The 13,050-nt window shown below is 43.3% G+C and overlaps 1 protein-coding gene across 20 annotated transcripts in view; it reads right to left on the reverse strand.

Moving 5' to 3' along the window:
• MAP2K4 (mitogen-activated protein kinase kinase 4) overlaps positions 1–13,050 on the reverse strand; it is a 175,973-nt gene that overhangs the window by 86,928 nt on the left and 75,995 nt on the right. For 11 of the 20 annotated variants that reach the window (XM_037914651.2, XM_037914644.2, XM_037914653.2 and 8 more), the window contains one exon: positions 5,172–5,274. In XM_037914651.2, coding sequence (XP_037770579.1) covers positions 5,172–5,274 — 103 coding nt within the window. Of the gene's footprint in view, positions 1–5,171; positions 5,275–9,301; positions 9,335–13,050 lie in introns of all 20 variants that reach the window. The other 9 variants (XM_043527647.1, XM_037914641.2, XM_037914645.2 and 6 more) reach the window with 1 other exon arrangement.

Raw genomic sequence — 13,050 nt, forward strand, 5'->3', positions numbered from 1 at the left:
GGGAGCAGCGTGGGGCTGGGGCAGGCAGGGAGCCTACCTTAGCCCCACTGCATCACTGACCAGGAGCCACCCAAGGTAAGTGCTGCCCGGCAAGAGTCTGCACCCCAACCCCCTGCCCCAGCCCTGAGCCCCCTCCTGGAGCCAGCACCCTGAACCCCCTCCTGCACCCTGAATCCCCTCCTCAACCCCATACCCCTGCTCCAGCGCTGAGCCACCTCCCAGAGCCAGCACCCCATTCCCTTTCCTGCACCCTGAACCCCCTCCTGCACCCCAAGCACCTGCCCAAGCCCTGAGCCCCCTCCCAGAGCCAGCACCCCAAACCCCATCCTTTACCCCAACACTCTGCCCCAGCCCAGAGCCCCCTCCTGCACCAAAACTCCCTCGCAGAGCTTGCTCCCCTTACCCCCTTCTGCACCCAAACATTCTGCCCCAGCCCAGAGATCTCTCTGTACACAAACTCCCTCCCAGAGCCTGCACACCGCAACTCCTCCTGCACTCCAACACTCTGCCCAGCCCGGTGCCCCCTCCTGCACCCAAACTCCCTCACAGAGCTTGCACCCATCACCCCCTTCTGCACCCCAACACTCTGCCCCAGCCCAGAGCTCCCTCCTGCACCCAAACTCCTTCCCAAGGCTTGCACCCCTCACCTCCTCCTGCACCCCAACCCCCTGCCCCAGGCTCAGCCCGGAGCCCCCTCCCACACTCCGAACCCCTCATCCCCAGCCCAGAGCCCACACCCCCTCCTGAACCCCAACCCCCTGCCCCAGCCCAGTGAAAATGAGTAAGGGTGGGGGAGAGCGAGCAATAGAGGGAGGAGGCAGAGCTTTGGGGAAGGGGCAGGGCCTCGGGGAAGGGGTGGGGTAGATCCTGGGTTGCACTTAAATTCAAAAAGTGATCTTCTGCGTAAAAAGGTTAGAGACCACTGTATTAGATGCTTCACATTGACAATCTCCAGTCTGGACCTTCCCATAAAGCAGCCACACCAATGTCATCCAGAACAAGGGCAATTAACTTGATTTCTCAGAAGCACCCAAGCCTCACAGCCACGGGCCCTTTATTCAGAGGAAGAAAGTTTTTAAAAACGAAATCCACAGCATGAATTGTCCATGGGAGATTAACCCAACAAACACAAAGATACTTCAAAAAGTAACCTCCAATTGCATCCAGCCACTCAATAGGAGCCTGATATTTCAGATACGCTGCACCCTCTGCCCTCAAGTTAAAATCCAGGTTCTGTCAGACCAAGTAAGGTTCAGAGGCGACAACTTCTCCCCTCCCTCTTGTGACTACATTAAGGTGGTGTTGCCTTCTGGGATCATGTAGGAGTGGGTGTTCAGAGAGCCAAGCTCCAGACTGGTTAAGGCTTTGTTTTGAAATACATCCCAGTTTGTAATCTCAGTCCAAGTCACACTGAGTCAGGCTTTTATTTAAAGGTGAGTCTAACTCCCTCCCAGATCTTAACAGATTTACCCCAAATTTAGAAAATGTTGAGGGTGAAATCCTAGCCCCGCTGAAGTCAATGAGAGTTTTGCCACTGACTCAAATGGATGTTACCCTCCATTTTCTGCACTGAGCAGGTGCACAGGGTATTTGGTTAATCAACATCCTCTTCTTTCAACTTTCTGGCCCCTTGTAATGGAGCATAACTCCTGCAGGGATACACTGACTGACTGCTCCAATGGGCTGGGAGGTGAGTGTGTGTGATCCCTCTATCACCACACATAGAGTCTTGGGGTTAATGCCTACAGCCCATATTTTTAAAGGTAGTTAGGCACCTAAATACCTCTAAAAATCTGACGTAAAGTCACTTTTGAAAATTTTACCCCAGGTCACATACTAAAACTGCCCCAAAAAAACTTACTTTCAAAAAATTGAGATGTTTATTTACTATTAAAGGAAATGATTGGCTAATCACAGTGAACTGAGCCAGGCACAACACAGCTGTCACTATGGAAGCTTCCCTGTGTACCTCAAATCTCTACTTGAAGCACTTCCAGCTGGTTTAGTGCTGATCTTTCCTCTCCCTCTGGCACCATTTAGCCAATGCACATGGCTACTGCTCTGCCTCAGAATCACAGAAGCTAAAACTCTGCTCCTAACTCGAGGCTATCTCGGATTCTATTTTTTCACACTGGTCTCCATTTTTTTCAACAAGTAAGATGACAAGAAGAGCTCACAGATGGAGAGTGTGGCGGAGGGGGGCTAATCTCTGCCCACTGGCAGGAGTAGGAGGGCCACACCTAGGCTGCATAATAAATGGGCTGGGTTGCAGCCATCCTCATATTTAGTAGAGCTATGGCCCACAAAGACTTTAAAAGCCAACAGGCAGCTCTGTCAGATCATTTGGCTCAATATGGAGAGCACTGCTTGTTGAGAACTGTGGTCTTTGGATGGTTCTCCTCTGCATGAAACATAAGGGTGACTTCAGGCTACACTGTGAAATTCTGAAGGACACATTTGGCCTGTGGAATATACTTTGGTCACCTCTTCTGTAGTGGCGTCTTTGTTTCAGTAGCAGAATTTATACGGACACTTCCTCCTTCCTGTCAAAGGCCTCAACAGAACAGAAAACCCCATTCATTACCCATCTCTCCCTTTGCATAATAAGAAACCACAATTTCTTACCTGAAAATCCACCAATCCAGCCTGATCAGTTCCCCGATCACAACCTGTCAATCAAGCAGAATACAACTAATAGGCAATTACATTTTGTGGCACCTGTTGGTCACTACTAACCGCTTCCTCTCAGCTTCCCATAAGTTATTTCCAGAGCTCAGAGAAGAAAAAGGTAAAAGAATAATTTGACAATACCAAATTCTGCCCTTTTGGAGGCAGATACAATGGGACAGCCTCCGGATTGGTGGATCCAAGTCACAGAAACCTAAATTTCATGTGAGAAATTAACCTCTCTGTATCTTCAGATCCACCCATCTGGACCAACGGGATGTATACAGCAAAACCCATCAAGACAGGGGAGGTCAGCATTACTGTGCTGAGCCAGCATTGACACACGAAACCAAAAAGCCCAACACCACTCAATCCACAAGGCTTGTAGAAGAAGCAGCAACATAATAAATAGAAAACAACCTCAGTCAGAATGGCCCTTGAAAAATGGGAGCCAAATGGTCTGAAATATCCAATCCAAATCAATCATCCAGCAATCTTTCTCATCAAAAGAGAGAAAAACAGTTCCAACCCATCTCAGGGACTGGAGAGGCCTCTCCACAGAGGGAAAAGTGCATTTGGAGTCACATGCTATAGCCCCCATCAGTGTCTAAGAGGAGCACGGACCTCTGGAACTGGGCAAGGAGTACAATCAAAAGACAAGAGTGTTGTCTTTGCAAAACAGAACCCAGAAAGGACAACCATAAAGCGCACAAGGATAAAAAAAGATGTTCTCTCAGCTTGTCCAGGCCTCCCACAGCAAGAAACAATCCTGAAACACAATTCGTGATAAGGCAGGTCACACACCTCTCTGAGTCTATAAAAATGAGCTAATCCACCCTTCAAATAGAAAAAGCAGACACATCGTACCATCTTTACCTTCTGTTAGTTTAACACTGTATCTAACCCAGAACAAGCCCAAATTCACTGTGCTCCAGAGAACCAATTATCCTAGCGAACATCCTGGTCTCCAGTCCCCTTCACAACTGCAATGCCCACATCACCAGAGTAGTACTTACTAAAGAGCAATGTGACCAGAGTCACTTGCATAAATATGGAACTTAAGATGTCACGGCTTCAGGCAGAAGATTCTTCCATGCTTGACAGGAACCACTATTTCCCAGATAGACGCCAAGACAGAGACCACTGGAAGTAGGTACACTGTGAAGGCAAGTCACTAGAGATGACCCACTAGGGGAGACTGAATACTTTATGAAGCAGGGTGGAGAGAGGGGCCTGAAAAAAGGAAAGGCTCCAAGGTAACCTCCTGTGAAAAATCATCAGATATAAAGAGACTGACTAACTGGAAAATTCTGGAATCCTCCAGCCTATGACACAATCTGTTTGTGCTTAAAAAGGGAGAGAGAGAATGACCCCTAAGTGTAGGGCATTTTAAGGAAAAGAGAGCTGGAAACCTCTATCCTGGTTCTGGGAGGATGATGTCCCTGAGATCTGCTGAAGTGCTCACAGGAAGTTTCTATATTTTTCACCTACCAGCACTGGCTACTTGGGTATCAGAAATATTTTCCTAACTCAGCTGAAACTTGCTCAAAAAGCTCCAAAACAGAGGGAGCTACCAGAGACAGGAACAAATCTCAGGGAATATATTCTGGGGAAGTAGAAGGCACTGAGCTAAAGGGAGGGTGCAGCAACATGCAAAGCAGAAGCATATTAAAAACAAAAACACCACCAAAGAGTCCAGGAGCACCACAGACAGCTGGGGAAACTTCAGGGACAATCTCTGAGACTCGCCTTTGGCAAAACTCTTGATATCTGGTAAAGAAACCTGAAGAGGAAAAATTAGGGACATCTTTGCACACTAGCTGAGCTCTGCCACACTTACAGGTTGTGGGTGGGTCACCCATCAATCCAGATTGGTGGATCTGAGGATACAAAGCTAATATTTTCTGTGACATTTTATCATGTCTAATGTCAGAAGCAGTTCTGTTCTCCACTTACATTCAACTTTTACATAAAGCTATCCCTGACTATCTTGCTTGGAAATTCAGTGAGATCTTGTCACTAAGTAATTCCCCAAGATATGGATTTTGGTAAAATTACATTCTTCAGTCTACTACTTTTCATTTTAGCGCTACATGGTATATCACATTTATATGTCTTTCACAAGTAAACATAGGAACAAGAACTTGTCTTTCATGAAAAGCAACAAGCACTAAATAGAGAGACAGGAAAATGACAGTGAACAGAACTGGAAATTAGGTATAGGCACAATCTGCGTGTGTATCAGCTATAATTTAAGTGACAGCTCTCTGTCCAATCCTGAAAGGCAGTAGCCCCAATTTAAGACAGGAAGAGTCCTAGCTTATCCTTTTTCAAATTTATTAAAAATCATTAAAACAAACCCTTTTACACTGATTCAAACTAGCATTTTTTTTGAACAGCCTATAATATAACTGAAGCAATGAAACTACCTTTAAATTAACATTCCATGTTAGAAGAATAATTTCAGAATTGTTTCATCAGTGGAGCCTTGAGTTTATACTCACATGTGAGGATTTTGGAAAGGAACTCCAGACGTATTGAGAGTAAATCTTGCTGTGGATTTGAAAGGTGGATTTGCAAAATTCAACTTCAATGCTTTGCGTTTACCTGGGAGAAATGAACAGAAAGTAAAATTGTTGTGGGCAATAAAATATCCTGTTCTGCAAGCATCTGGAATTAACCAGAACAAAAAAAAAATCCCAAAAACGTAAAATGTAAGAAAAGGGAAAAGTATTTCACATTAGCATGACCACACAATACTAGCGGCAAGAAAAGAGGAATGGAATCAGATTTCACTCCCTAACTCTCCCCAACTCACTATATGACTTTGGGTACATCACTTTACCTCTCTGCACCTTCACTTTTCCCCATTACTTGGCCGCTCTGCACCTGCGTTTTTCTGCATCTGTAAAATGCACATCACAAAACTCTCATTTCACAGGAGTGTTGAGATGTCCAGTAACATTTGTAAAGCACTTGAGATCTGTGAATGAAAGAATCTATAAAAGTAGTACAACTATAGTTCTTCCTTATACATGCTGATATGTGCTCTCCAGCAACTTCCAGACAAAAAACAATGCTAAAATGGAGTTAAGGCTGACAGTACCACATCACAAAGGGCCAGCTTCCTCCACGTCATAATTGACTTCCTCCACAAACTCCACAGTATTAACTTGCTCCCTCAGAACACTGTCGTCGTCACCAGGGATGTCACTTCCCTATACAACAACAACTCTCAGAATGACAGCATACCTGCCTGCCTCAAATATTTACAAGACAATGGAGAACACTCAGATATCCACACCAACACACATTGCCAAATTCACCCATTTCAGCTTCACCAACAGCAACTTTCCATTCAACAACACTTTATCGAAACCATGGGAGCAGCCAGGGATACTAGGACTGCTCCCCAATATGCCAACCTCTTCATGGGCCACCTTGAAGAATTTCAAGACAAATGCACCACAAAACCAATGATATACCTGAGATACATTGATAATATTTTCATCCTCTGGACCGACAGCTTAAACTCCCTCATGGATTTCCACCACAGTTTAAAACAATCACCACCCCATCCATTAAACTCTCTGTGGAACACTCCCACACTAGCATCAGCTTCCTGGACACCACATTCAGCTTCAGCAATGGAACCCTACAGACAACCATATACAAGAAACCCACGGCTCACCACACCTACCTTCACAGATCCAGTAACCACTCCAAACACACTAAGAAATCTGTTATGTCTACAGCCAGGCTCTCAGATACCACAGAATATGCTATGAGGAGAAAGTCCAAGATCTACACCTTAACACACTTAAAACTGCCTTCACCAAACAAGGACACTCCACCAGAGAAGTAGATCTCATCATGGAATGGGCCACCCAAATACCCTAAGAGGGCCTGCTTCAATACAGAAATAATATCCCCTCTGACCACACACCCCTAGTTGTCACCTGCTACCCCACACAGGAAACCATACAGGGTATCATCAAACAACAACAACCCATACTTGATGGGGACCCCGTCCTGAAAGAAATATTTCCTGAACTCCCATTTCTGACCTTCAAACAACCGCTCCCCGCTAACCTCTCCAAGCTCATGATCAGAAGCAAACTCCCCATAAAGCAGGACACACCAACTCAAAGCGGCACTAGACCCTGCCAGAATAGATGCAAAACCTGCAGACGTATCTCCACTGCTAAAATGATCAACATCCCCCACAAAACACCTTTCAAGATCCATGGGTCCTATGCCTGCCTAGCACATGAGGTGTACCTTATGCAGTGCACTAGATGCCCCAATAACAACTATGTGGGTAAAACCAGAAAATCACTATGCTCTCAAATGAACTCACACAGGAAAATGATAAAAGACAAAAACACCCTATCACCTGTGGGCGAACACTTTTCACAAAGCGATCACTGATCTATCAGTCCTCATCCTCAAAGTAAACCGGCACAACATGTGCAAAAGATGAGCCTGGGAGCTTAAATTCATCATTCTGCTAGACACTAACAATCACGGACTGAACAGAGACACTGGATTTGTGATTTATTACAACAATCTGGAACCCACTAACCTCTCTCTTTGTCCTACGACTGCAGAGGTGTTAACGGCCACTCTACTTTGAATGGTCTCTTATAATATGTGCTAACTACGATCTGTTCCACATTGCATTTAGCTGTGATGCTAGGAGGACCTTTCCCAGACATGCAGAAGAGCTGTGTCTGGAATGCTTGTCGCTCCCACCAACAGAAGTTAGTCCAATAAAAGATATTACCTCACCCACCTTGTCTCTCTAATATCCTGGGACCGACATGACTACAACTACACTACATAGTACCACATCAGTAATTTAAGGGCATAAAACATTACAGGGATGGTGTAATTATTCCAAACACAAGTATTCCAGAGCCAGGACATTAAAATTAAAGGTTAAAGTTAAAAGAAATTCAACATGTTAGATTTGGAAATGTGCACTTAGGACACCCAAACAACCTTAACTCTATCCTTCACTGATCCCATTCAACACCCATGCAATTACAATCATGCATTTTAGTGTTTGAGGTTTCAGATTAGATTAGCCAGATTTTTAAAGACATATTAGGTTGGTTTTTAAAAAAAAAAATTCCTTCCCTCCTGGTGTGACTACAGGACAGAGATAAGGATTTCGGGCGTCTTAACTGTCCATTCCCATACCTTAACATGCTTGGTTTCAGAGTAGCAGCCGTGTTAGTCTGTATTCGCAAAAAGAAAAGGAGTACTTGTGGCACCTTAGAGACTAACCAATTTATTTGAGCATAAGCTTTCGTGAGCTACAGCTCACTTATGCTTGGATTTCTTTTAAGTGCAACCTTAACGCTGGAAATGGTCCAACTTGATGATCACTTTAGATAAGCTATTACCAGCAGGAGAGTGGGGTGGGAGGAGGTATTGTTTCATGGTCTCTGTGTGTATATAATGTCTTCTGCAGTTTCCACAGTATGCATCCGATGAAGTGAGCTGTAGCTCACGAAAGCTCATGCTAAAATAAATTGGTTAGTCTCTAAGGTGCCACAAGTACTCCTTTTCTTTTTGCGAATACAGACTAACACGGCTGTTACTCTGAAATCTGACATTTCTGGCTCTGTAAGGCTTTGTTTTGGGATAGTTACCACATCTCCATAATGTTTTTACCCTTAGATTACTTATGTATACTTCTAACCTTAACCCCATTTTAATGAAGGGTTTGTCTGGAAATGTCTGGCTTTTTTTTCAAATTACTAAAGATGTCATGTATGAACTCCAAACAAGGAACTCAAAGGGAATGCTACCATGTGCAAGTGCTAATATTCTGAAGAGTTGTAGTATCAACCTGAAATCAATTTTCTATTTTAACTTTTAGGGACAAATTCACTGGGCAGATTCATACAGTATCTCGGTCAGTTAAACTGGATTTACAATAGTTTTGCATCTTCCGAGCAGTGGAAAGTGGGGCAGGGAGAAAGAATGGGGCTGTGCAGACAGGGAAGGGAGGGGGACATAGGCATGTGTGTAGGCCTGGGCAGGAGTAGGGCTGTTAGGGAAGGAGGCTGTATTAAGTAGCTTGTGACAGGGGAGATGACAGGGACATGGGGGTGCCCAGTGTCTCTATGCTTGAAAAGCTCCTTCTCTGCTCCGGCCCCAACTCCCCTAATAGTGCTACCTCAGTGCACAATGTGGCCTAGGGAGCAGTGCTGTGGGGAACCTAATAGTAAAAGATTTCTTTTTATGCAATCCTGAGGGCAATGAAGAAGTCAGAGCAAGCAGAACCTAGAATGGATCTCATTCCCCAAGAAGATAAAGATATGTCTGTTTGTGTGAGCCTTCAGAAATCTTGCCACATTTGATGATAAAAAAATTACTAAATGGGACCTGCAGGTATATCCCCCTTTCTAATGCCCACTATTTTAAAACACCTTTCTATTCCAAACAACTGTCTAAAATGTTTCTTTTGGCTCTCAGAGAGCCTTTCATTCATATTCCTAATTGTCCATATTCAAGGTAGCAAAATGAATAAATGGTTCCTCAGCACTGGATTCCAGTAATTTAATAACACCGCATTTCCAAATCTTTGCTCTTAATAAAAGACAGTCATTTTCACACTTACTTGATTCTGCTGAAAAAGTGTCCAAGTGGACGTCTGTAAATTAAGGCAGAGAATAATTTACACTGAGCTCACATAAACCCCAGTCTGTAATTCTCTCAAGGGGCTTGGCTGGAGTGTACTTTATTATATACAGTACTTGAGAAAGAATGCGTAAGGCATTAATTGCATAAACATTTAAAAATTTCTAGAAGCTTTATGATTTTTCATTAAGGGATGAGGAGCCTCTTATAAGGCAACCGTCCTCAGTGAATACACAGGGTGACTTAGGGACAAAATAATATGAGGTTTGATATAAGTGACTTAATAAGGAAAGGCAGGAATGCTGATTTAAACACAAAACCCAATGTAGACTTTTACACTGACATCTTCTTTGGGAGGGGATTGCTTCTTTCTAAGGAGGGCAAAACAGCACACCTAGGCTTTTACCTTATACTTTTTTCACACGTTAACATTTAACAAATAAACCTTCTGCTGTCACAAAAAACAAAGACATGGTGCAATCTCATCTGTGTGCTTTGAAAAGGGAGCAAGAAGCATCATGAGAGAAAGGGTGGCTCCAGAAGCTTCAGGTAGCAGTCCCTCACAGAGGTCAGGCAGTGAGTACAAGGTGCCTCTCCTGGAGGCATGAGGGCTCTAAATTTGGGTCCACCTCTCTCCGTATTGTATTGAAGCTGTCCTAGGCAGGTGGTAATTTTCTGCATTGCTTGGATGGCACTAACTTTCTTGATGCAACTTCTAGAGTTCCTTTACCATAGTTCAGAGGGCACCACCTAATATCCTGCATTATGAGGTATGTCTGTATTATAGACTTCAATTGACAAAGCCTAACTCAATGCAAGCTAATCCACAGCAGTGCATCTACACTCATAATGCATTTATGTTTCAAACCAGAATAAGCTCTTCCAATATAAGCACTTTAATACTCATATAATTGCATCTGCAATAGCGGGGTTTAACTATGCCAGCATAATTAAACTGCAAAACTTGAGTGTAGAGACAAGGTCTGAGACTCTAACCCTGGTCTACCCTAAGAACTTACATTGGCTTGTTCACACCCCTGAGAAACACAGCTGTACCAATCTAATTCTTAGTGTAGACCTAGTTACCGCCTCTTGGGGAGGTGGAGGTGGATTACCTACATCAGTGTCTCTCAGCCTTTCCAGACTACTGCACCCCTTTCAGGAGTCTGATTTCTCTTGCGTACCCTCAAGTTTCACCTCACTTAAAAACTACTTGCTTACAAAATCAGACATAAAAATACAAAAGTGTCACAGCACACTATTACTGAAAAATTGCTTCCTTTCTAATTTTTACCATATAATTATAAAATAAATCCACTGGAATATAAATATTGTACTTACATTTCAGTGTATAGTATATAGAGCAGTATAAACATGTCATTGTCTGTATGAAATTTTAGTTTGTACTGACTTCACTAGTACTTTTTACGTGGCGTGTTGTAAAACTAGGCAAATAGCTCGATGAGCTGATGTACCCCCTGGAAGACGTCTGCGTACCCCCAGGGGTACACGTACCCCTTGTTGAGAACCACTGACCTACACTGATGGGAGAAGCCCTCCCATCAGCGTAAGTAGTGTCTACACTGAAGTACTACAGCAGCAAACCTGCAGCAGAGCAGCTGTGCCGCTGTAGCATTTTAAACGTAGATACGCCCTAAGCTCCGACCAAGGACTCTCTCTGACTATGGCCATGCCAACACTACACAATTTTGCTGACCTAACCTATGTTGGCATAGAGCCACAGAAGGTACTACATAGCTTTTGTGCGTGTGCCTACTTTGCTCCTTGTGTCGTTGGTGTGCGTCCTCACCAAGAACAGTGCACCAGGGGTGAGTATCGTACTGTGCAAATAGCCACCACCCGGAGCAGGCTGTTTTGGGAAGTTTTTGCAAATGCTGACAGGACAAAAACAAGTCATGCAGGGGGGAATGGGAGCATAGGGTCAACTTCCCAGAATGCAGTGTTCTCCATCCCATAATGGTTCCCCCTCATTTGAAATAGTGTGTGCAATATGGGTCATTTCATCCCAAAAAGGATATAGCAGAATTCGAGGAGGTTCACAGAAGAGTGGCAAGAAAAATTAAGTGCTTGGAAAAATTCACATATGAAGAGAGACTGAAAAGACTGAGATTGCTTGCTTTAGAAAGAAGAGAAATAAGCAGGAACATTATAAAAATAGATAAAATAATGGATGGTCTAGAGACAGTCAATGAAATTTGAAAGGTGGGAAAGTCAAAACTGATCAAAGGAAATATTTTTACACATACTGCATAACAAGATTGGAACTCATTGCCACAGCATGTCATTAAGGCCTAGAATTTAGCAATATTCAAAGAAGAACTGAACATTTACACAGATAACAAGGATTTCATTGTTATAATAGTTAATGCTAACAAATTTTAGAAGGGATATAAACCCTCCTGCTTCAAGGTTTAAATCAACTCTAATGGGGATTAGGATGAGCATTTCATGATGGCAGACTACACCATAGCTGCCTACTGTGGGATTTCAGGTACTGGCCATTCTCGAGGACAGGATCAAGTCTGGCAATTGCCACAGGCTTATCCCCCTCTATAACTATAGGAGGGAACAGAGGTCTCCACAGAATCTCCATCAGTGTTATCTGCAGTTTAACCTGCCAAATAGACATACTTGATGTCACTCCATTGTCTAACTGACCTCATGGTTATAAAACTTTTTATGGCTAAACAGCTACAAGTTCTCCCTTTTAAAACATAACAGAGAATGTAGCCCCCATTCTCAGTAGCAGCCCCGGGGACTTCAGATGTTTAAAAGTCAATGTATGTATTACTAAAAACATCATCATACATTTTAAAACTCCCCCCCCTGCTCATTTATGCATGTTAGGTCCCGCCCGATCCACTTTCTGTAAATTTTTGGCAGGTATTTACTGACAGTAATTATGTCACCCCTTAGTCATGATGCATAAATTCCTGTAAATGATGCATAAATTCAGCTCTTAAACTAGGTCCAATTTTCTATCAATTTTATCTTTAACAATTTTTATATGTCATGGAACCCTAAACTTCATGCATTGTCCCAGATGTCCTCAGTGCTATACAGGAAGAGCAATCCCTTCCCTAGTCCTACAACTTCCCTTTAAAGGCAATGGACTATATGATAGGATCTTTCCCTTTCTAACTGCATCAACAATACATCTAAACAGAGTACTTCTCCTTGTAAAGGCATTATCATATTATAGATGACATAAATGAATGTATTTACTCCGACCACACTCAGTATCCTCTTCTCTGCAGTTCTTTCTTACATTATCCTTTAGGTGTTTATTGGAAACCTGGAATATTGATACCTAAACTTCCTCCCATTTTACATAAGGTGATAAGTAACAGTCCGCATGGATTTGTCAAAAATAAATCATGTCAAACCAACCTGAGAGCTTTCTTTGACAGGGGGAAGCAGCAGACATGGTATATCTTTACTTTAGTAAAGCTTTTGATACTTTCTCGCATGACCTTCTCATAAACAAACTAGGAAAATACAACCTAGGTGGAGCTACTATAAGGTGGGTGCAAAACTGGTTGGAAAACCATTCCCAGAGAGTAGTTACCAGTGATTCACAGTCATGCTGGAAGGGCATAAGGAGTGGGGTCCCGCAGGGATCAGTTCTGGGTCCAGTTCTGTTCAATACCTTCATCAATGATTTAGATAATGGCATACAGAGTACACTTGTAAAGTTTGCGAACAATA

This window comes from Chelonia mydas, chromosome 14 (assembly GCF_015237465.2).
Source record: "Chelonia mydas isolate rCheMyd1 chromosome 14, rCheMyd1.pri.v2, whole genome shotgun sequence".
Classification (NCBI taxonomy): domain Eukaryota; kingdom Metazoa; phylum Chordata; order Testudines; family Cheloniidae; genus Chelonia; species Chelonia mydas.